General features: G+C 47.2%; 1 protein-coding gene across 1 annotated transcript in view; it reads left to right on the forward strand.

Annotated features, from left to right (window-relative positions):
- The window catches only part of mctp1a (multiple C2 domains, transmembrane 1a), a 979,537-nt gene that overhangs the window by 114,618 nt on the left and 839,178 nt on the right, over positions 1 to 25,741 (forward strand). Inside the window, exon 4 of the mRNA XM_070884895.1 lies at positions 1,699 to 1,773. Coding sequence (XP_070740996.1) covers positions 1,699 to 1,773 — 75 coding nt within the window. The remainder of the gene's footprint in view (positions 1 to 1,698; positions 1,774 to 25,741) is intronic.

Here is a 25,741-nt window from a genome sequence, read left to right on the forward strand (position 1 = left end):
GTAAAAATGATGAGAATTCCAGATGGCATTTTATTTTTCATTTACATTTTGTGTAATTTACTTTCTTTGTGTTCTGAGTCCCTCACTGAATGAAGCGCATAGTTTTACAAAACCCAGATAAATATGGATGACTTACATCTGCAATTAAAAAAACTATTCGTTAGTTGCTCATGACTTTCATTTCTTCACCAGAAACGAATCCTTTTTTTAAACTGAAATTACAAGAAATATCTGCATTGGACTCACAAAAGCAAGGGGTAAATTGTTGTTTTTACCGCCTGAGTGTAGCACAAAGAGGAAAATAGGGCGGGGAAGATTGTACACCATTTACCAAACGCACCCGATTTTCTGCCCATTAATTTAAAAGATTGGAAATTCGAGTGGCCTCTGTGCTGGCAAGCCAGATTTTCCTCTCTGTTCAGGTAATGTTTAACACCTAGGCGGTAAAGATGGAAACCACCCCCCCGCCCCCCACCGCCCAAAAGTGCAACTGACTAATCCAACTGTGACAATGATCCAGGGTAACAGTACACAGAATGAAAACTGACTGTCCTTGAGAAGATTACTTTGCACTGTTGCATTCTTGCTGCTAGTAAACTGATCAGATGCTTCCAGGCTAAAGGAACATAATTGATATTTAATTATTTCTTTAATAATTAATTGTGTTTGAAATAGGCTGCCCAAGGTAAGCCATTTTCAATATGAAAGTAGCAATGCCTATGGGATATTTAGTATAATGCAAAAAAAATACAATTAAGCATTGATTTGGGCAGTATAACTGTACCATTAGACTATATGCCATTCCAGTCCTGGTAATAGCATGTTATTAGAATCCATAAGACCTGTGCTGAATAATAAAAAAAGTTTCAAGGACTAAGAATTGTTTCTGGCAATGTTACCGATACATGTTTGAGCAGGTGAACATCCCCACAATACATTGGTCTGGATTTTCCACTAATTACTGCCCACATTGGAAAATGTATTCTTCCAACTTCTGGAGAGATGTAAAGCGGGCTGTTGATTTGCTATCACCCATTTTTTGCCGGGCAATAAAAGCTATAATGACCCACCTTGTGTTTTGTTTTCAGTTAGAGGATCACACGCTTATCTCTCCTACCGAGCTTTCTCTCGATATATGGCCTTGATGCATATGCTTCCCTAGTTTTTGTGACAATGCTTTGTTCTTATAAGCATTTACAGTCATTTCGTATCCCATTGTTCAGTCTGGCTGCTGACACCATTTTGAAGACACATTTAGGGGATTGTGTCCACAGGACCCACCAGTGGTTGGCACCTCCGCGGTTGCTATTTGTTTGCCAGCTTGATGAAAAGTTCTATATAGGCGGGCTTTAGGACCACCACTCCACAAGCCCACCAATGAGAGGAAAATCCAGACTTTTGTGTCTTCACACTTCTGTGCATCCTCGATGTTGCAGCACAATATATCAAGGGTGGTTTATATCTAGGTTGGTTTAAATTGATGGAACAGTGATCTTTTCAGGTTGGAGGGGCGGGGTGAGCAGAGAGAACAGAAGCTAAAATCACGTACTGTCCATGCAAAACACGGACCGTTGGTAATTATGAAACTGGATTTTGAAATAGATGTTATGTAATGGTATATCTTTATGTGTCATGTCAAGACTTCAGAGTGCTCACTATATTCTTGAAGTACTGAAGCATGATCTGTTTATTTTTCAGGGCCATTCAACCGGCAATCTTCAACCTTCATTAGTAGTAGGAGATTCCAGAATTCCCAGCTGCAGAGAACCGCTTGTAAGTTTTGCAATGTGTAGTTGCCTTCCCGTAACTAGGTGCGACCTAATATCTGATTGAATGATGGAGCTGTTTGACTTTCTGTTGATGATTTGTCTTGTTTGTGTATGACTTATTTGTGGATTTGTTGTGGTTACAGACTTTTCATGCAGTGCATGCTTCTGTTCTTTTATCTGTTTATTTATTTGCAATGGCAATAGTATCAAGTAAGGTAAAGTGGAAAATCTTCTCCAAAGGTTTATTGGGTAAATGCATTGCCCCCTGAGGTACTGGGTGTGTAAATTAGGAAGGCCCCAAGTTCAATCTCCAGCGTGCACTGAGTTAGCTCCTTTCAGTTGTGATAGCAGTAAATCACAATTGGCTTTAGCACTCCTGGACTAGAGAGAGGAAAATCAGCCAGCATTCTTGCTCTTGATTATGAACCAATAACTCATGCTGGAAAGTAAGCCTAATTGGACTTCGGAAGACAACAAAATTAGACTCAGCTCTCAAACCTTTCATTGGAGAATATCTTGCTAACACACACTGCCTAGGCTCACGCTTGAAGGCCATTTGGGAAAGCCACAAGCTGTGGTGCATCAAGAATCAGTGCCTTTCATCATCATCATCATAGGCTGTCCCTCGAAATCGAGGAAGACTTGCTTCCACTCTAAAAGTGAGTTCTTAGTTGACTAAACAGTCCAATACGGGAATTACAGTCTCTGTCACAGGTGGGACAGACCGTCGTTGGAGGAAAGGCTGGGTGGGGAGTCTGGTTTGCCACAAGCTCCTTCTGCTGCCTGCGCTTGTTTTCTGCATGCTCTCGGCGACGAGACTCGAGGTGCTCAGCGCCCTCCCGGATGGTCTTCCTCCACTTAGAATGGTTTTTGACCAGGGCCTTTAGGAGAAGAGTGAAGAAAATTGGAGGGCAAAGAAGATGTTACATCTGATCTGCCTGTTGTGGACCAGCTTGTTCTTTTCCATAAAGCTCAGGAACAGGGGAGATTGCTATTAGCTAACTGTCACCCCTGCCAGTGGGTAGAACAATGATGTCAACAGCAACAGGATCATCAATTTAAAAATTGAGCTGTTCGAACATTTTGTGGTGTTGGCAAGATACTGGACTGGATTCTGCTCTTTCCACCCTCGGAGAGTCAGGGTAGGATTTCTGCTAGTGAGACAAGATGTAAGCAATTCAGATTTAAAGTAATATATGACAAACCCTCATTCATGCCTTTGTTACCTCTAGACTTGACGACTTCAACTCACTCCTGGCTGGCCTTCCACATTCTACAAACTTGAAGTCATCCAAAACTCAGCAGCCCACATCCTAACTCGCACCAAGTCACAATCATCCATCATCCCTGTGCTTTCTGACCTACATTGGCTTCCAGTAAAACAACGCCTTGATTTCAAAATTCTCATCCTTCTTTACAAATCACTCCATGGCCTTGCCCCTCCCTATCTCTGTAATCTTTTTCAGCCTCACATCCGCACAAGATGTCTGCTCTCCTCAAATTCTGACCTCTTGAACATCCCTGATTATAACTGCTCTACCATCGGTGGCTGTACCTTCAGCTGTTTGGGCCCTTAGCTCTGGAACTCCCTCCCTAAACCTCTCCGCCTCTCTACCTTTCTTTCCTCCTTTAAGACGCTACTTAAAACCTACCTCTTTAACCAAGCTTTTGGTCATCTGCCTTAATTTCTTCATTTGTAGCTCAGTGTCAAATTTATCTGTTTTGTCTTGTAACACTGCTGTGAAACGCCTTGGGATGTTTTGCTACGTTAAAGGCGCTATATAAATAAAATAATAATAATGATAAATACACAGCCAAGGGGGTAAGTGATTGGCTGGTGATTGGTAAGTAGTTTTTCTTTTTCTTTTCTATATCAGTAAGTAACCTTTTGCATTGCTGTTGCCAATTTAAGTTAATCTAAGGGTTAAGACATGGCAGGAGAGCTCGGACACGTGTTATGCTCCTCCTGTACTATGTGGGAAGTCAGGGACGCTTCTGGTGTCCCTGACGACTACGTGTGTGAGAAGTGTATCCGCCTCCAGCTCCAGACGGACCGCATTGCGGCACAGGAGCTGAGGGTGAATTCACTCTGGAGCCGGCACGATGCTGAGAATGATGTGAATAGCACATTTAGTGAGTTGGTCTCACCATAGGTAAAGGGTACACAGCCAGATAGTAAATGGGTGACCAACAGGAAGAGCAGTGCAAGGAAGGTAGAGCAGGGGTCCCCTGCGGTCATCCCCCTGCAAAACAGATACACTGCTTTGGGTACTGTTGAGGGGGATGACTCATCAGGGGAGGGCAGCAGCAGTCAAGTTCATTGCACCGTGGGTGGCTCTGCTGCACAGGAGGGCAGGAAAAAGAGTAGGAGAGCTATAGTGATAGGGGATTCGATTGTAAGGGGAATAGGTAGGCGTTTCTGGGGCCGCAACCGGGACTCCAGGATGGTATATTGCCTCCCTGGTGCAAGGGTCAAGGGCGTCTCTGAGCGGGTACAGGACATTCTGAAAAGGGAGGGTGAACAGCCAGTTGTCGTGGTGCATATAGGTACCAATGATATAGGTAAAAAATGGGATGAGGTCCGACGAGACAAATTTAGTGAGTTAGGAGCTAAATTAAAAAGTAGGACCTCAAAAGTAGTAATCTCAGGATTGCTACCAGTGCCACATGCTAGTCAGAGTAGGAATCGCAGGATAGCTCAGATGAATACGTGGCTTGAGGAGTGGTGCAAAAGGGAGGGATTCAAATTCCTGGGACATTGGAACCGGTTCTGGGGGAGGTGGGACCAGTACAAACCGGACAGTCTGCACCTGGGCAGGTCCGGAACCAATGTCCTGGGGGGAGTGTTTGCTAGTGCTGTTGGGGAGGAGTTAAACTAACAAGGCAGGGGGATGAGAACCTATGCAGGGAGACAGAGGGAAATAAAATGGAGGCAGAAACAAAAGATAGAAAGGAGAATAGTAAAAGTGGAGGGCAGAGAAACGCAAGGCAAAAAACAAAAAGGGCCACATTACAGAAAAATTCTGAAGAGGCAAAGTGTGTTAAAAAGACAAGCCTGAAGGCTCTGTGCCTCAATGCGAGGAGTATTCGGAATAAGGTGGATGAATTAACTGCGCAGACAGCAGTTAACTGATATGATGTAATTGGCATCACGGAGACATGGCTCCAGGGTGACCAAGGCTGGGAACTCAACATCCAGGCGTATTCAACATTTAGGAAGGATAGGCAGAGAGGAAAAGGAGGCGGGGTGGCGTTGCTGGTTAAAGAGGAAATTAATGCAATAGTAAGGAGGGACATTAGCCTGGATGATGTAGAATCGGTATGGGTGGAGCTGCGGAACACCAAAGGGCAGAAAACGTGAGTGGGAGTTGTGTACAGACCACCAAACAGTAGTAGTGAGGTTGGGGACAGCATCAAACAAGAAATAAGGGATGTGTGCAATAAAGGTACAGCAGTTATAATGGGCGACTTTAGTGTACATATTGATTGGGCTAATCAAAGTGGTAGTAATGTGATGGAGGATTTCCTGGAGTGTATTAGGGATGGTTTTCTCGACCAATATGTCGAGGAACCAACTAGAGAGCTGGCCATCCTAAACTGGGTGATGTGTAATGAAACGGGACTAATTAGCAATTTTGTTGTGCGAAGCCCCTTGGGGAAGAGTGACCATAATGTGGTAGAATTCTTTATTAAGATGGAGAGTGACACAGTTAATTCGGAAACTTGGGTCCTGAACTTAAGGAAAGGTAACTTCGACGGTATGAGGTGTGAATTGGCTAGAATAGACTGGCAAAGGATACTTAAAGAGTTGACAGTGGATAAGCAATGGCAAACATTTAAAGATCACATGGATGAACTTCAGCAATTGTACATCCCTGTCTGGAGTAAAAATAAAACGGGGAAGGTGGCTCAACTGTGGCTAACAAGGGAAATTAAAGATAGTGTTAAAACCAAGGAAGTGGCACATAAATTGGCGAGAAACAGTAACAAACCTGAGGACTGGGAGATATTTAGAATTCAACAGAGGAGGACTAAGGGTTTAATTAAGAGGGGGAAAATAGAGTACAAGAGGAAGCTTGCAGGGAACATAAAAACTGACTGCAAAAGCTTCTATAGATATGTGAAGAGAAAAAGACAAGTGAAGACAAATGTAGGTGCCTTGCAGTCGGATTCAGGTGAATTTATAATGGGGAACAAAGAAATGGCAGACCAATTGAACAAATACTTTGGTTCTGTCTTCACGAAGAAAGACACGTATAACCTTCCGAATGTACTAGGGGACCGAGGGTCTAGTGAGAAGGAGGAACTGAAGGATATCCTTATTGGGCGGGAAATTGTGTTCGGGAAATTGATGGGATTGAAGGCTGATAAATCCCCGGGGCCTGATAGTCTGCATCCCAGAGTACTTAAGGAAGTGGCCCTAGAAATAGTGGATGCATTGGTGATCATTTTCCAACAGTCTATCGACTCTGGATCAGTTCCTATGGACTGGAGGGTAGTTCATGTAAAACCACTTTTTAAAAAAGGAGGGAGAGTGAAAACAGGTAATTATAGACTGGTTAGCCTGAAATCAGTAGTGGGGAAAATGTTGGAATCAATCATAAAGGATGAAATAGCAGTGCATTTGGAAAGTAGTGATAGGATCTGTTGAAGTCAGCATGGATTTATGACAGGGAAATCATGCTTGACGAATCTTCTGGAATTTTTTGAGGATGTAACTAGCAGAGTGGACAAGGGAGAACCAGTGGATGTGGTGTATTTGGACTTTCAAAAGGCTTTTGACAAAGTCCCGCACAAGAGATTGGTGTGCAAAGTTAAAGCGCATGGTATTGGGGGTGATGTACTGACGTGGATAGAGAACTGGTTGGCAGATAGGAAGCAGAGAGTCGGGATAAACGGGTCCTTTTCAGAATGGCAGGCAGTGACTAGTGGAGTGCCGCAGGACTCAGTGCTGGGACCCCAGCTCATTACAATATATATTAATGATTTAATATGAAGGAATTGAGTGTAATATCGGCAAGTTTGCAGATGATACTAAACTGGGTGGCGGTGTGAGCTGTGAGGAGGACGCTAAGAGGCTGCAGGGTGACTTGGACAGGTTAGGTGAGTGTGCAAATGCATGGCAGATGCAGTACAATGTGGATAAATGTGAGGTTGTCCACTTTGGTGGCAAAAATACGAAGGCAGAATATTATCTGAATGGCGGCAGATTCGTAAAAGGGGAGGTGCAACGAGACCTGGGTGTCATGGTTCATCAGTCATTGAAAGTTGGCATGCAGGTACAGCAGGCAGTGAAGAAGGCAAATGGTATGTTGGCCTTCATAGCTAGGGTATTTGAGTATAGGAGCAGAGAGGTCTTATTGCAGTTGTACAGGGCCTTAGTGAGGCCTCACCTGGAATATTGTGTTCAGTTTTGGTCTCCTAATCTGAGGAAGGACTTTCTTGCTATTGAGGGAGTGCAGCGAATGTTCACCAGACTAATTCCAGGGATGGCTGGACTGTCATATGAGGAGATGTTGGATCAACTGTGCCTTTATTCACTGGAGTTCAGAAAGATGAGAGGGGATTTCATAGAAACGTATAAGATTCTGATGGGACTGGACAGGTTAGATGCGGGAAGAATGTTCCGGATATTGGGGAAGTCCAGAACCATAGTCTTAGGCTAAGGGGTAGGCCATTTAGGACTGAGATGAGGAGAAACTTCTTCACTCAGAGAGTTGTTAACCTGTGGAATTCCCTGCTGCAGAGAGTTGTTGATGCCAGTTCATTGGATATATTCAAGAGGGAGTTAGATATGGCGCTTACCGCTAAGGGGATCAAGGGGTATGGCGAGAAAGCAGGAAAGGGGTACTGAAGGAATGATCAGCCATGATCTTATTGAATCGCGGTGCAGGCTCGAAGGGCCGAATGGCCTACTCCTGCACCTATTTTCTAGGTTTCTATGAATGGAATTTTGACAAATCAGTATAATATGGGTCTCAAAAGTATAGTGTAACAGATATCAGGCCTCTCATCACAAAACATTCTTCCTCAGCCTGGCAGTCCCCATAAACATGAATGGATTTGTCACCTTGTGCCCACTGTCTCTGTTCTGTTGAACAAGGGTTCTCAAACTTTTTGCCTCTGAGGCCCCCCTCCCATGTTCTAAAAATTCCAGGGACCCCCATAGCACAACACAAGTATTTGTCTGAATAAAAATTCTCTCAGCACCGCTCCCAGTCACCGTGTTGCTGCTGCTGCTGCTTTCCCGGCACTGCAGAAAATACTGGTCCCCACGCCCATCCCTCTTTCCCTCCATATGAGCCCCAATCATCTGATCTTTCCAATTTCCCTCTTTTTCCCGTAACCCCAACTCGCTCAGTGACTGTTCCATCCATGCCCGGTTGTCTGCTTGACTGTCAGTCAGCCTTTTTTTCCCAATCTCCATTAATTTTATACCTAATAAACAAAAGTGTACATTAAAAATGAAAAAAAAATGAACTTTTTCATGGCCTGTATAATTTTTCTCCCAAATTGCTCGCAGCAGTGTCAGGACAGTCCTGGAAGGGTGAAATCCCAGTTGGAGGCCAACATTGGATGGGAACAATCAGGTCTGCCCATGATGCCCTCCTTGGTAGAGTAAGACTGCTAACACTCAAGGTCTAGGCTCGCAGTGAAGAATGAATTAAATTAGGCCCCAACGGGCAGCCAGCACCCTTGTAACTAAGCTACAGTATGAGTAAACACTTTGAAGACAGCGGGAGAGAAAATGAGAGGAAAAATTAGACAATGCAGAATATGTAGATGACTTTGCAAACTGTTTCAGTTTTGCTGGTAATAACTGTCAATCCTAGTAGTTTCCTAATGTTGACATATTCTGCTCCTCTTCCTCCACGAAGACAGCGATTCACTGTTTAACCCCAGCAGCTCCTTTCCTCCTCGAAGCTGCAGCATGTTTCCTTGCCCCTTCCTCATTTGATTGACAATCTAAACCACGCGAATTACAAAAATAGGATAAAGCAAATTCTGAGTGGGTTCCAGTTGCCGCAGGTGACGTATTTCAGTGAGAGGATTCAGGGAACGAGGGGTGAAAGTAGAAGAGGAGCTGCTTCAATTAGCCCGGGGGAGGGGAACAACAACCCACGCAGCGTGGTGAGAGGAGAGTGGAGGACGGAGAGCTTGAGCCGGGGGAGCTGTGCTCAGTGACCAGCGGCCGCCACACCTTGCCCTTCTCAGCGGGTGGGGCTTGGGCTCACCTGCAACTACATAAGAACGTAAGAATTAGGAACAGGAGTAGGCCACCTAGCCCCTCGAGCCTGCTCCGCCATTCAACAAGATCATGGCTGATCTGGCCGTGGACTCAGCTCCACTCACCCGCCCGCTCCCCATAACCCTTAATTCCCTTATTGGTTAAAAATCTATCTATCTGTGACTTGAATACATTCAATGAGCTAGCCTCAACTGCTTCCTTGGGCAGAGAATTCCACAGATTCACAACCCTCTGGGAGAAGAAATTCCTTCTCAACTCGGTTTTAAATTGGCTCCCCCGTATTTTGAGGCTGTGCCCCCTAGTTCTAGTCTCCCCGACCAGTGGAAACAACCTCTCTGCCTCTATCTTGTCTATCCCTTTCATTATTTTAAATGTTTCTATAAGATCACCCCTCATCCTTCTGAACTCCAACGAGTAAAGACCCAGTCTACTCAATCTATCATCATAAGGTAACCCCCTCATCTCCGGAATCAGCCTAGTGAATCGTCTCTGTACCCCCTCCAAAGCTAGTATATCCTTCCTTAAGTAAGGTGACCAAAACTGCACGCAGTACTCCAGGTGCGGCCTCACCAATACCCTGTACAGTTGCAGCAGGATCTCCCTGCTTTTGTACTCCATCCCTCTTGCCATGAAGGCCAACATTCCATTCGCCTTCCTGATTACCTGCTGCACCTGCAAACTAACTTTTTGGGATTCATGCACAAGGACCCCCAGGTCCCTCTGCACCGCTGCACTGCAGCACCGATGTTCAGCAGCGAGAAGCAGAGCTGCGAGTTGGGATTGGAACCACCAGTTTGCTCAGCTCGATCCCACCTTTATGTGATGGTGTATTTCTCTTTTTTCCTTTTTTTAATTAAATCTGATTTTTCTTTAAATCCCAGGGCTTATTTATGGCGGACCCCTTGAAATCTTCTATGGGTCCACAGATCCCTGGTTGAGGACCCCTGCTATAGAACATATCTTATGAAATGAAACAAATGAAACTCTTCCTTGTCCTGAGACCAATCACTTCCAAATAGTGGCTTAGAAACTGATAGAAGCAGTTTAAGCCAGATTATTAGCTTTTGTTTCCTTAAATCATTTGCCTTAATTTTCATAGTCACTACCTATCTATGTCTGTTAGCTGGTGTTCAGCTAGGGCTGGATGGCCATATCTTGCTAAGTCCAAATAAATGGAGAACAGTCTCCAAGTTCTAGTATGTCAGTAGGCTGCCTTGGTGGAATGGACATGTGTAACTCAATCTCTGGTACAAGGTGCTTCACTGCACACCTGATTCGATGCAGAGAAAATGTGAAATAATACTTGCCTGGATGAGTGCAGCTCCAACAACACTCAGGAAGCTTGACACCATCCAGGACAAAGCAGTCCGCTTGATTGGAACCCCATCCACCACCTTAAATATTCACACCCTCCACTACTGGTGAACCGTGGTTGCAGTGTGTACCATTTACAAGAAGTACGGTAGCAACTCACCAAGGCTTCTTCAGCAGCACTTCCCAAACCCCTACCACCTAAAAGGACAAGGGCAGCAGGTGAATGGGAATACCATCACCTGCAAGTTCTCCTCCTAGTCAGGAAACAGAGAGTAGTGGTGACCGGTTGTTTTCCAGACTGAAGGAAGGTATACAGTGGGTGTTCCCCAGGGGTCAGTTCCAGGCCTACTGCTTTTCTTCATATATATTAATGACTTGGACATGAGAGTACAGGGCACAATTTCAAAATTTGCAGATGACACAATACTTGGAAGTATAGTGAACTGTGGGGAGGGGAGTGATAGATTTCAGGAAGACATAGACAGGCTGATGAAATGGGCGGATACATGGCAGATGAAATTTAATGCAGAAAAGTGTGAAGTGATGCATTTTAGAAGAAAGAATGAGGAGGGGATATATAAACTAAATAGTACAATCCTAAAGAGGGTGCACGAACAGAGAGACCTGGGGGTATGTGTGCATAAATCGTTGAAGGGCTGGTTGAGAAAGCAGTTAAAATGGCTTACGGGATTCTGGGCTTCATAAATAGAGGTACAGAGTAGAAAAGTGTAGAAATGATGATGAATCTGTATAAAACACTGGTTCAGGTCCAACTGGAGTACTATGTCCAATTCTGGGCACCACACTTTAGGAAGCATGTGAAGGTCTCAGAGAAGGTGCAGAAAAGATTTACGAGAATGATTCCAGGAATGAGGGACTTCAGTTACGTTGATAAACTGGAGAAGATGGGATTGATCTCCTTGGAGTAGAGAAGATTGAGTGGAGATTAGATAGAGGTGTTCAAGATCATGAGAGGTCTGGACTGAGTAGATAGAGAGAAACTGTTGCCATTGGCAGAAGGGTTGAGAACCAGAGGACAAAAGAACCAAAGGCGACATAAGAAAAAACTTTTTTACGCAGCGAGTGGTTAACATCTGGAATGCACTGCCTGAAAGGATGGTGGAGGCAGACTCAATTTTATTTTTCGAAAGGGAGTTGGATAAGTATCTGAAGGAAATCAATTGACAGGGCAATGGAGAAAGGGCAGGGGAGTGGGACTAGCTGAGAGTCAGCACGGGCTCGACGGGTGGAATGGTGTGCTGTGGGGAAGTGCTGTGAGATCATGGTTTAAGCTTTTACATTTTCTTTGCTGCGGATGAAAATTAATAAAAAATCTTAACAACTGACATTTCCACATTGGAAGGTACAGAAGCAATTGGAAACATTCTACTTGTTTTTTTAAAAGCTGGGGCTGAATTTTCGCCACCATTCTAAAACGGCGCAGCACCTTCTGAAAAACCTTCCCTACACTTAAGGAAATCGGCGCAGAGAAGAGAGAATTGGCGGAGAGAAGACGCCATTGTTTCAGCGGAGCTGAAAACATGGCAGGGGGCTGGGTGTGGGGGACCTTTCGGCCTGGGATGGCAGTGGGCCGGTGCGGGGTCCTTTCGGCCTGGGATCAGTGCGGGCCGTTGCAGGGTCCTTTCGGCCTGGGATCAGTGCGGGCCGTTGCAGGGTCCTTTCGGCCTGGAATCAGTGCGGGCCGTTGCAGGGTCCTTTCGGCCTGGGATCAGTGCGGGCCGTTGCAGGGTCCTTTCGGGCTGGGATCGGTGCGGGGTCCTTTCGGCCCGGGATCGGTGCGAGGTCCTTTCAGCCCGGGATCGGTGCGGGGTCCTTTCGGGCCGGGATCGGTGCGGGGTCCTTTCGGGCCGGGATCGGTGCGGGGTCCTTTCGGCCCGGGATCGGTGCGGGGTCCTTTCGGCCCGGGATCGGTGCGGGGTCCTTTCGGGCCGGGATCGGTGCGAGGTCCTTTCGGGCTGGGATCGGTGCGGGGTCCTTTCGGCCCGGGATCGGTGCGAGGTCCTTTCGGGCCGGGATCGGTGCGGGGTCCTTTCGGCCCGGGATCGGTGCGAGGTCCTTTCGGCCTGGGATCGGTGCGGGGTCCTTTCGGGCCGGGATGGCAGCGGCGCTGGCACTGTAGAGGTGAAAAAAATCTATAAATGCTAAAAAGGAATCAAGGAATTTCATATTGTTTCATATATTGAGATTTCAGTCTGTTGTCCCAAGTCTCACTTAGAGATTTATTTTGCAAAGGGAAAATGCTTTATTTATGCCCTAGTCCTTCAGACCATTCATCATTACCCTGGCAACCTCAGTTTTCCGGCGCAGACCTTAAGCTCCACCCACAGAGCTTAAGGACATCTGCGCCGCTCCAAAATTTCTTCTCTCTGAGGGTTGTAAATCTGTGGCATTCGCTGCCTCAGAGAGCTGTGGAAGCTGGATCATTAAATTTAAGACAGAAATAGACAGTTTCTTAACCGATAAGGGGTTATGGGGAGCGGGCAGGAAAGTGGACCTGAGTCCATGATCGGATCAGCCATGATCGTATTAAATGGCGGAGCAGGCTTGAGGGACTGTGTGGCTTACTCCTGCTCCTATTTCTTATGTTCTTATGTTCTTATGTAAAATGAAAGATTATGCCGGCGAAACTTGGAACTTTTTTTTTGGTGCAGTTGGGCCACTAAACAATTGGATGTACCTTTACAACTGCGCCAAAAAAAGTCTGTTATGTCTCAAATAAAACAATGTAACTGAGAACTGTAGACATGAGTAAGTGTGGCCTTAGTCTCTTTATTCTAACTCCAGAGTCTTGGTACAGCATGGGAAGCCTGCTTATATACAGTGCTCCCAAGGGATGCTGCGATCCCTTGGGACTCCAACAGATACGCCCACTGGTGGCGGTAGAATGCTGGTTACATAGTGTTGTATATATAACATCACTCTCTCTCAAAGTCAATAGTACACTTGTTTACAGGGTGAGACGATCTGGGGGCTTTCCGCTCCCTAGTCGATTGTCTCGGTACGAATGCAGGTGCAGGTGAGTTGGTTGGGCCTTCGCTGGGCTGCTGGGGATGATGAGTTCAGCTTCGTGGTCAACCATGATGTCGATTGCCACTTGTGTGTGTATCGGAGGGTCGAAGTTGGTGGTGTCATCTTCAGGTTGCTTCTGGCTGTCTGTGAATCGCATTTTGGTTTGGTCCAAATGCTTTCTGCAAGTTAGTCCATTTGCGAGTTTGACCTGAAACCCTCTACTCCCTTCTTTGGCTATGACAGTGCCAGCCAAGCCATTTGGGACCATGTCCATAGTTGAGTACAAATACCGGGTCATTGACTTCAATATCGTGTGGCAAATTTGCGCGATCATGGTACATGCTTTGTTGATGCCGCCTGCCCTTGATGTGATCATGGAGATCAGGGGGACTAGAGAGAGCCTTGTTTTGAGTGCCCTTTTCATGAGCAGCTCGGCTGGGGGAAGCCCGGTGAGCGAGTGGGGTCTGGTGCGGTAGCTGAGCAAGACTCGGGACAGGCGAGTCTGCAGGGAGCCTTCCGACACGCGTTTCAAGCTTTGCTTGATGGTTTGGACAGCCAAGTTCTGCCTGGTCGTTGGATGCGGGCTTGAACGGGTCAGATGTGACGTGCATGATCCCATTGTGGGTCATGAAGTCCTTGAATTCAGCACTGGTGAAACATAGAAACATAGAAACATAGAAAATAGGTGCAGGAGTAGGCCATTCGGCCCTTCGAGCCTGCACCACCATTCAATAAGATCATGGTTGATCATTCCCTCACTACTCCTTTTCTGCTTTCTCTCCATACCCCTTGATCCCTTTAGCCGTAAGGGCCATATCTAACTCCCTCTTGAATACATCCAATGAACTGGCATCAACAACTCTCTGCGGAAGGGAATTCCACAGGTTAACAACTCTCTGAGTGAAGAAGTTTCTCCTCATTTCAGTCCTAAATGGCTTATCCCTTATCCTTAGATTATGTCCCCTGGTTCTGGACTTCCCCATCATCGGGAACAATCTTCCCGCATCTAACCTGTTCAGTCCCGTCAGAATCTTGTAAGTTTCTATGAGATCCCCTCTCATCCTTCTAAACTCCAGTGTATAAAGGCCCAGTTGATCAAGTCTCTCCTCATATGTCAGTCCCGCCATCCCAGGAATCAGTCTGGTGAACCTTCGCTGCACTCCCTCAATAGCAAGAACATCCTTCCTCAGATTAGGAGACCAAAACTGAACACAATATTCCAGGTGAGGCCTCACCAAGGCCCTATACAACTGCAGTAAGACCTCCCTGCTCCTATAGTCAAATCCCTTAACTATAAAGGCCAACATACCATTTGCCTTCTTCACCGCCTGCTGTACCTGCATGCCAACTTTCAATGACTGATGTAGCACGACACCCAGGTCTCGTTGTACCTCCCCTTTTCCTAATCTGCCGCCATTCAGATAATATTCTGCCTTCGTGTTTTTGCCCCCAAAGTGGATAACCTCACATTTATCCACATTATACTGCATCTGCCATGCATTTGCCCACTCACCTAACCTGTCCAAGTCACCCTGCAGCCTTTTAGCGTCCTCCTCGCAGCTCACACCGCCACCCAGTTTAGTGTAATCTGCAAACTTGAAGATATTACACTCAATTCCTTCATCTAAATCATTAATGTATATTGTAAACAGCTGGGGCCCCAGCACTAAGCCCTGCGGCACTCCACTAGTCACTGCCTGCCATTCTGAAAAGGACCCGTTTATCCCGACTTTCTGCTTCCTGTCTGCCAACCAGTTCTCCAACCACGTCAGTATATTACCCCCAATACCATGTCCTTTGATTTTGCACACCAATCTCTTGTGTGGGATCTTTGTTAGATCTCTTAATTTCCAATGAAATATGAACTCCGGTTGTAGTTTTAATGTAATTTTATTCTGGCAGCAGCAACAAGCTTCTGGCTTTAAGCCAGGCCTTTGTCCTTCTGAGACCACATGGTCAAAATGGCTGTACTTATACCTGGCTCAGTTTACAGAAAAGAATGCGCCTTCTTTGACCTTATTGGCTCAATTGATAGTCTGTTAACCTTTAATTGGCTTGCTACCAAAGGTCCTAAAATGTCAAGTTGATTGATGACTTAATGCAATGTGGTCTGTTTTTTCTCAAAACTGCAGCCAGGCTGCAGAGCTTGAATTCTCTATCAGGGATCCTGTCAAAAGCCTTTTGAAAGTCCAGTTACACCACATCCACTGGTTCTCCCTTGTCCACTCTACTAGTTACATCCTCAAAAAATTCCAGAAGATTTGTCAAGCATGAATTCCCCTTCATAAATCCATGCTGTCTTGGACCGATCCACTGCTTTCCAAATGTGCTGCTATTTCATCTTTAATAATTGATTACAAAAACGGCCCATTGTCGCTGATAAGGACATCATGCAGGCCGTGCGTGGCAAACATGGCTCGTAGGTTTTCGATGGTGGCAGTGGACGTGCTTACAGACATTATTACACACTCAATCCATTTTGAATAAGCATCCACAACAACCAAAAACATTTTGCCTAGAAACGGGCCAGCGAAGTCAACATGGATCCTAGACCCTGGTTTGGAGGGCCATGACCACAAACTTAGCAGTGCCTCCCTGGGTGCATTGCTCAGTTGAGAGCAAGTGTTGTGTTGGCGCACACAAGACTCCAAATCTGAGTCGATGCCGGGCTGCTACACATGGGATCTGGCTATAGCTTTCATCATTACTATGCCTGGATGGATGCTGTGTAGGTCGCGTATGAACGTTTCCCTGCCTTTCTTGGGCAAAACCATGCGATCACCCTACAAAAGACAGTCCGCCTGTATGGACATTTCGTCTTTACGCCACTGGAACTGCTTGATCTCTTCCTGCATCTCTGCTGGGACGCTGGACCAGCTCCCATGGAGGACGCAGTTTTTTACAAGGGACAAGGTAAAGAATCCTGGTTGGTCCAGGTCCTGATCTGGTGGGCCGTAACGGGTGACTTTTTGTTTTCAAATGCATCCATCACTAAGAGCAAATCTGCAGGCTGTGCCATTTCCACCCCGGTGGTGGGCAATGATAACCGACTGAGGGCATCAACGCAGTTCTCTGTGCCTGGCCTGTGGCGATTTACATAGTTATATGCAGACAGCGTGAGCGCCCATCTTTGGATGCGAGCAGAGGCATTGGTATTGATACCTTTGCTCTCTGAGAATAGTGATATGAGCGGCTTGTGGTCAGTTTCTAACTTAAACATAAGCCCAAACAGATACTGGCGCATTTTTTTCACCCCGTAAACGCATGCCAGAGCTTCATTTTCAATCATGCTGTTGGCCCTTTCAGCCTTGGTCAAGCTCCTGGACGCATAAGCGACCGGTTGCAATGTTCCCGATTCATTTGCATGTTGTAACACACACCCAACCCCGTACGAAGACGCATCGCAAACTAGCACTAAAGGTTTGCATGGATCATACAAGACAAGCAGTTTGTTGGAACAGAACCAATTTCTGGCTTTCTCAAAACCCGTCTCTTGTGATTTCCCCCATACCCAGTCATCTCCCTTGCGTAGCAACTTAAGTAGAGGTTCTAGCAAGGTGCTTAACCCGGGTAGAAAATTACCAAAATAATTGAGGAGTCCCAGGAACGACCGCAGCTCCATCACGTTGTGTGGTCTCGGCGTGTTCCTGATGGCCTCTGTCTTGGCGTCGGTGGGTCTCATGCCATCTGCCGCGATTCTTCTCCCTAAGAACTCGACCTCTGACACCAGGAACACACACTTTAAGCATTTCAACCTGAGTCCCACACGATCTAGCCGACTTAGAACCTCCTCCAGGTTCTGCAAGTGTTCAATGGTGTCCCAACCTGTGATCAATATGTCATCCTAGAAAACCACGGTGCGCGGAACCTTCTTTAGCAAACTCTCCATGTTCCTTTGAAAAATCGCCGCCGCCGATCAAATCCCAAATGGGCATCTATTGTAGATGAACAGACCTTTGTGTGTGTTGATGCAGGTGATGCCTTTCGAAGATTCCACCAGCTCCTGTGTCATGTAGGCCGAGGTCAGGTCCAACTTGGTGAACGTCTTTCTTCCTGCCAGCGTCGCAAATAGGTCGTCTGCCTTGGGTAGCGGGTACTGGTCCTGCAGCGCAAAAACGTTTATAGTCCCCACTATTCTGACTGTGCCATCGCCCTTGAGAACCGGAACAATCGGACTGGCCCACTCGTTGAACTCCACCGGCACGATGATGCTCTCTCATTGCAGCCTGTCTAGCGCGATCTCCACTTTCTCTCGCATCATATATGGCACCGCCCGTGCCTTGTGGTGGATGGGTCGTGTACCGGGAACCAAGTGGATCTGCACCTTCGCCCCCGAGAAACTTCCGATGCCTGGCTCAAACAACGACGGAAACTTGCTCAGAACCTGGGCACATGAGGCATCGTTGACGGACAAAAGCGCTCGGATGTCGTACCAGTTCCAACGGATTTTTCCCAGCCAGCTTCTATTGAACAGTGTGGGGCCATCTCCTGGTACAATCCATAGTGGTGGTTCGTGCACTGTTCCATCATAGGAGACTTTTACTGCTGAGCTGCCAATTACAGGGATCAGCTCTTTAGTGTAAGTTCTCAGTTTGGTGTGAATGGAGCTCAGCTTGGGCCTGTGTGCCTTGTTGCACCACAGCCTGTCGAAGGCCTTTTTGCTCATGATGGACTGACTCGCACCTGTGTCCAGTTCCATGGATACTGGAATTACGTTCAGTTCGACTTTTAACATGATCGGTGGACATTTTGTGGTGAAGGTGTGTACCCCGTACACTTCTGCCTCCTCGGTTTGAGTCTCTAGTTCAGTTTGATCCGCCATGGATCAGTCTTCCTCTGCAGTGTGGTGGTTTGCAGGGTTTGCAGTTCATCTGCACATTCGCTGGAGGTGTCCCACTGTTCCACAGCCTTTGCACGCATAGTGTTTGAAGTGGCATTGATGGGCTCGATGATCACTTCCGCTGCGCCAACAAGGTGTTAATTGCCTCGCATTAACATTTGATGGTGGACTCTGGGTCATCTGAGGTCGTGCAGCTGCAGACATGTACGTTCTGCCTTATGCATTTCTGCCTGAAAACAATACTTTGTGTACAGTACTTGCCGAAACATCTTTGTGCTGCGAAATTTGTTTGGTGTTATCGCTGGTGGACATAAATGCCTGGGCTATCGTTATGGCTTTGCTCAGGTTCGGTGCTTCAACAGTCAATAGTTTGCGAAGGATTACCTCATGGCCAATGCCAAGCACAAAGAAGTCTCTTAGCATTCGCTCCAGGAATCCATTGAATTCAAAATGTCCTACTTCCTGGCCTTCAGACCGTTCACATGTGTAAAATCGATAACCTTGCCATCAGAACGCTCTCTTTTGGATTTAGTTGCTCCCAGACCAGCATACACAGTTCTTCATTTGATTTGGTTGTTGGTTTCACCGGATCAAGAAGATTCTTCATGAGGCCATAGGCTGTTGCCCCGCAGACAGTGAGGAGGATCGCCCTTCATTTGGCAGCGTTCACACTCCCTTCCAGCTTGTTGGCCACGAAGTATTGGTCGAGTCGCTTCACGAAGGCCTCCCAATCGTCCCCTTCTGAGAATTTCTCTAGGATGCCAACAGTTCTCTGCATTTTCACGTGATGGTTCGTTATCTCGTCGTCAGTTGTTATGTCGCAAATAAAGCAATGTAACTGAGTACTGTAGACGTGAGTAAGTGTGACCTTAGTCTCTTTATTCTAACTCCTGAGTGCTGGTACAGCATGGGAGGCCTGCTTATATACAGTGCTCCCAAGGGATGCTGGGATCCCTTGGGACTCCAACAAATACGCCCTCTGGTGGTGGTAGAATGCTGGTTACATAGTGTTGCTTACATAACAAAGTCCACATGGAATTTTGGGCCTCTTGTCCTTATCTCTAGTTTGATATTTAAAAATTTCTGGATGACTCTCATAAACTGGATAATTCAGTGCATGTGGCAACTTTATTTTTCAGCTCCTATACATTCCGAACCTGCAATGAAACAAACGCTTTACTGTTCTGTAACCTCTAGCTGTCTTTTCTCTCACATACATATACGCACTTTGCACATTTTACACAGTATTCACATGCATGTGCATTGTGTGAGGAACAGCTTTGAAATATCAGTCCCTAGTGGATTGCCATTCTATCTATATGGCTTGGCAGGTTTTGCAAGTTTTACAAGAGTAAATGTTTATCAATTAAAACACCCCAGATGTCCCTACTTATGTACAAATGCTCTTCAGGAGAAGGAGCTTACTGCTAGCATCTCGACTTTCATGTATGTAACCTTCATGTAACAACACTGCAATACTGTATATACTTGAGAAATGCACACCTTGACCACAGGGGGTGAACTTGTGGGAGACACTCCTCACCTGGTCATCCAGGTATATAAAGGGAGATCCCACGCAGGGTAATCACTTCTTGGTCCTGTAAATAAAGATGCAGGTCACAGAGTGACCTTGTCCATAGAATGTGCCTCGTGTGGATTTGTGGTATTGTGTAAGGACTTTACAGTGGCGACGAGAAACGGGAATCAACGACCCACAAGAATGGGCACCGGTAGCACAGAGGAACAGTACTGTGTTGGTGAGGACTGGGACGATTTCATTGAAAGGTTCCAGCAGAGCTTTGTCACGAAGGACTGGCTGGGAGATGCAGCGGCCGACAAGCGAAGGGCTCATCTACTGACCAGCTGTGGATCTAAGACTTACGCGCTCATGAAAGACCTGCTAGCACCCGAGAAGCCGGCGAACAAAACCTTTGACGAGCTCAGCAAGCTAATCGGTGAGCACCTCAAACCGGCGAGCAGCATACACATGGCCCGACACAGGTTTTATACCAACCGATGTCGGGAAGGACAGAGCATACCGGACTTCGTTGCAGACCCCCGGCGCTTGGCCAGCCTCTGTAAATTCAAAGATGCCTGCAGGGAGGAGATGCTAAGGGATTTCTTTATTGAGGGCATCGATCATGCCGGGATTTTCAGAAAGTTAATCGAGACCAAGGACTTGACCTTGGAAGCGGCAGCATTGCTGGCTCAGACTTTTATGGCGGGGGAGGAGGAAACCAAGATAATATACGCGCGCAACTCTGACTCCCACTAACAGGGTGCTCAAGAGCAGTCAAAGGGACAATCAGTGAGGAATGCCTGGTAACAGCTCTTTTGTTCACAACAATGGGAATCTCAGTTCATGCCGGAGGTGTGGGGGCAGACATGCTGCTAGGACTTGCATGTTTCAACAGTTCGTCTGCAGAAATTGTAATCTCACTGGCCATTTAGCCAGAATATGCAGGAAGCCTGCGACCAGGCTAATTTACGAGGTGGATGGACCAGAAGAGGGGTCTGCGAGGCAGGATGATTCTTGGGGCAAATCAATGGACGCTGAAGTTCAGCAGGTTCATGTGGCAAACATTCATAGTTCATATACCACCTATGATGACGAAGGTCCTATTAAACGATATCCCGGTACGCATGGAGCTGGACACGGGGGCCAGCCAGTCACTCATGAGCGTTCAACAATTCGAAAAGCTATGGCCACTCAAAGCCAGCAGACCCAAACTAGAACGCATTGAGACTCAATTACAGACGTACACCAGAGAAATCATTCCAGTGCTAGGCAGTGCAATGTTGGCTGTCACACACAATGGATCAGTGAACCGGCTGCCGCTCTGGATTGTCCCGGGTAATGGTCCCGCACTGTTGGGGAGGAGCTGGCTAGCTGAGATGAACTGGAAATTGGGGGATGTGCACGCAGTGTCAGCTGTGGAGCAAAGTTCATGCTCACAGGTCCTACAGCAATTTGATTCGCTATTCCAACCTGGCGTCAGGACGTTCAAAGGTACCAAAGTAGTGATTCGCATCACCCCAGACGCCAAACCAGTGCACCACAAAGCCAGAGCTGTGCCATGTTTCTTTGAAAGATCATGGCCGCTGATCGAATGCCAAACGGGCACCTGTTGTAAACGAACAGTCCCTTGTGCGTGGTGATGGTGGTCAGTAGTTTGGATTCGTCGACCAGTTCTTGGGTCATGTAGGCTGAAGTGAGGTCCAACTTGGTGAACAGCTGCTGCCTGCCAGCGTGGCAAAAAGATCCTCCGCTCTCGGGAGAAAATTGAAAGCGAATTGGACCGTTTGCTGAGAGAGGGCATCATCTCGCACGTTGAATTCAACGACTGGGCGAGCCCCATCGTTCCCGTCCTAAAAGCGGATGGCTCGGTCAGGATCTGTGGCGACTACAAGGCCACTATCAACCGGGTGTCACTACAAGACCAATACCCGCTCCCGAGAGCGGAGGATCTTTTTGCCACGCTGGCAGGCGGCCAGCTGTTCACCAAGTTGGACCTCACTTCAGCCTACATGACCCAAGAACTGGCCGAAGAATCCAAACTACTGACCACCATCACCACGCACAAGGGACTGTTCGTTTATAACAGGTGCCCGTTTAGCATTCGATCAGCGGCCGCGATCTTTCAAAGAAACATGGAAAGCCTGCTCAAATCCATTCCTGGAACGATCGTATTCCAGGACGACATCCTCATCACGGGTTGGGACACTGAGGAACACCTCCACAACCTGAAAGAGGTGCTACGCTGACTGGACCGGGTAGGACTGCGACTCAAGAAGCCTAAGTGTGTGTTTTTGGCTCCCGAAGTTGAGTTTCTGGGCAGGAAAGTTGCTGCAGACGTGATTCGGTCTACCGAATCCAAAACGGAGGCGATTCGACGAGCGCCCAGGCCCTGCAACACATCGGAGTTACGTTCTTTTCTGGGATTCTTGAACTATTTCGGGAACTTTCTGCCGAACTTAAGCACATTGTTGGAGCCGCTACACGTGCTCCTGCGTAAGGGTTGCGATTGGTTTTGGGGGGACTGACAAGAATGGGCTTTCAATCGGGCGCGTAATCTACTCTGTTCAAATAAGTTGTTGACCCTGTACGACCCCTGTAAGAAATTGGTTCTGACATGTGATGCATCGTCCTATGGGGTTGGGTGCATGTTGCAACAGTACAATGCTGAGGGGCAACTCCAACCTGTGGCTTATGGCCACAGGTCGCTCTCTCAAGCAGATCGTGGATATGGGATGGTTGAGAAGGAAGCACTCGCACGTGTCTATGGGGTGAAAAAGATGCACCAGTACCTTTTTGGCAGGAGGTTCGAATTAGAAACGGACCACAAGCCGTTAACATCCCTGTTGTCAGACAGCAAGGCTGTCAATGCCAATGCGTCAGCTCGCATACAGCGATGGGCTCTCACGCTGGCTGCCAATGACTACTCCATCCGGCACCGGCCCGGCACTGGAAATTGCTCCCCCATCACAGCCTGCCAGATCAAAATCTGGACCAACAGAGATCCCCTCCTATCTTTGATTAAGAAATGTGTCCTGACTATTGGGCGCCCGCACACGGAGCATGCCCTGAGGAGGTCAGGCCGTTTCACAGGCGGATGGATGAGCTCGCCATCCAAGCCGACTGCCTACTATGGGGCAGCCGGGTAGTCATGACCCAGACAGACAGGGAAGCTTTCATCAGGGAACTCCACAGCGAGCGCCCAGGCATTATGCTGATGGAAGGCCATTGCCTGGTCACACGTTTGATGGCCGGGAATTGATTCAGACCTGGAACACTGTGTTCACGGGTGCACGATGTGTGCTCAGCTGGAAAATGCCCCCAGCGAGGCTCCACTCAGCCCGTGGCCCTGACACACCAGGCTATGGTCACGCATTCACATAGACTATGCGGGCCCGTTCATGGGGAAAATGTTTCTCATTGTAGTTGATGCGTACTTGAAATGGATTGAGTACATAATTTTGAATTCGTGCACGACATCCACCACTGTGGAAAGTCTACGTGCGGTCTTTGTGACCCACGGTTTGCCGGACATCCTTGTTAGCGATAATGGCCCATGTTTCACGAGCTACGAACTCCTGGAGTTCATGTCGGGTAATGGCATCAACCATGTCAGGACAGCACCGTTCAAGCCGGCCTCCAATGGCCAGGCGGAACATGCGGTCCAAATCATAAAACAAGGCATGCTCAGGATTCAAGGTCCCTCCCTTCAATGCCGCCTATCGCGCCTCCTGCTGGCCTATAGGTTCCGACCGCATTTGCTTACGGGGGTCCCGCCCGCAGAGTTCTTTATGAAACGTACACTCAAAACTCGGCTGTCCCTCATTCATTCTGTCTTGTCTGACATTGTTGAGGGCAAGTGCCAGTCCCAAAATGAGTACCATGACCGTAATTCAAGGGGGAGATGTATAGAAATTGGCGATCCCATATTTATTCTCAATCACTCTTTGGGGCCCAAATGGCTTGAGGGTACTGTAATAGACAAAGAGGGGAATAGGGTCATCGTGGTTAAACTTAACAATGGGCAGATATGCTGCAAGCATCTGGACCAAGTAAAAAAAAAGGTTCAGCATGGACTCTGAGGAACCTGAGGAAGATCATGAGATGGTATTCACACCACCGCCAGTGAACGAGCAACAAGAACAATCAGCAGCATGCACAGTCCCTGCGGTCAGCCCGGACAGGCCGAATCACCACAGGTGACAGACACTCACGCCAAGGCTCAACAACCAGAGCCCCAACTGCGGTGCTCCACAAGGGAGCGCAGACCACCCGAAAGACTTAACCTGTGATCCGAATAAGACGTTTGGAGGGGGTGGGGGCGGTGGGGGAGGTGATGTCATGTATGTAACCTTCATGTAACAACACTGCAATACTGTATATACTTGAGAAATGCACACATTGACCACAGGGGGTGAACTTGTGGGAGACACTCCTCACCTGGCCATCCAGGTATATAAAGGGAGGTCCCACGCAGGGTCATCACTTCTGGGTCCTGTGAATAAAGGTTCAGGTCATGGAGTGACCTTGTCCATAGAATGTGCCTCGTGTGGATTTGTGGTATTGTGTAAGGACTTTACAACGACCACAGTACAACAATGTCAAATATCAAACATGATGAGGTACATCTTCAACTGCATTACTTCATAAAAATTAATAGCCCGAGTATTCTCTTGCTTTCACACTGGAGGGTGAAAAACACTAATTGGTGGCATATTGCACAAAGAGAGAAAAAGAGAGAAAAAAAATCAAGCTCTAAAGTCACCTGGTCCGGATGGGATTCATTCTAGGTTGCTGAGGGAAGTAAAAGTGGAAATAGTGGAGGCTCTGACCACAATCTTCCAGTCCTCCTTAGATATGGGAATGATGCCCGAGGACTGGAGTGTTGCAAATGTTACACCCTTGTTCAAAAAAGGGGAGAGGGTTAAACCAGGTAACTATAGGCCAGTCAGCCTAATGTCAATGGTGGCGAAACTTTTAGAGACAATGGCTGGAATCTTACCAGCCCTGCGAGTGCGAGTTTGGAGGCAGGCCTGCTGTCAAATTGGCCATGATTGACAGCGGGGCAGAAGTCCGCTCTGAACCCGCCTCCTTGTGAATTTCCAAAGTGCCGGTTCTGGCTGCGGATTGCAGACCTGGCACTATGCAGCCTGTCAGGCAATTGTGATTGTTAAGAAGCTACTTAAAACTATTTAAGCAGTATTTTACGAGATTGAAAGGATTTTTCCAAGTTTTTTACAAGGTTCACATCCCTCGGGTATCACGTCAGGTAAGTGTGTCGGGTTCTCAACAACTCTACATTGGTTTGACTAGTTGACAGCTGCAGAAGTGGTATAATAGCTACCATTTCACAGCTGTTCATTTTCCAATCAAAGAAGTTGGAGCCTTCAAGATTTGGAAACACTTTTCAGATTTTTGCAGTGAACTCTCTATCCAGGGTCACTTCTTTAGAACAACTGTCTCACCATTGGCAGATCGCTTCTGGCATGTAAACTTAGCTGCCATCTATTCTAACATCATCAGTGCCCTTGAAAAAATCTTACCTTGGCCCTCATAATCCCACCACGATCAACCCCAACACCAACATCACGAATCACACCAAAATCACCAACAGCAACACCAACTGATGCTGCACAGGACACAGGGCATCAGCACCTGACCACATTGCTGTCCAAGACGCCAGGCATGGCTTCATCTTGGCCACATTTACTTTACTTGATGCTGTACTCCCTAGCTGCCACATGATGCGCCAGGTTGGCACCACCCCAAACCAATGCCATAAAGCATCCCTACAACGCCCAAGCCATTCCTTTCATTAAAACGATTGCGCCACTGCATCCAGGTCCTCCTGATGACATCCCTGCTTGTGCCCCCCTGTACAATGTGCAACCAGGCTGCATTGGTGTCCTGGGAAGGTCTCTTCTGCCCATGGGAAGGGAAAAGCACCTCTCTGCGAGCTATGACTCCCTTCATCAGTGACAGCCAGCACGGATTTGTTAAAGGCAAATTGTGTTTGGCTAACT

The sequence above is a fragment of the Pristiophorus japonicus genome, chromosome 1 (genome assembly GCF_044704955.1).
Source record: "Pristiophorus japonicus isolate sPriJap1 chromosome 1, sPriJap1.hap1, whole genome shotgun sequence".
In the NCBI taxonomy this organism is placed as follows: domain Eukaryota; kingdom Metazoa; phylum Chordata; class Chondrichthyes; family Pristiophoridae; genus Pristiophorus; species Pristiophorus japonicus.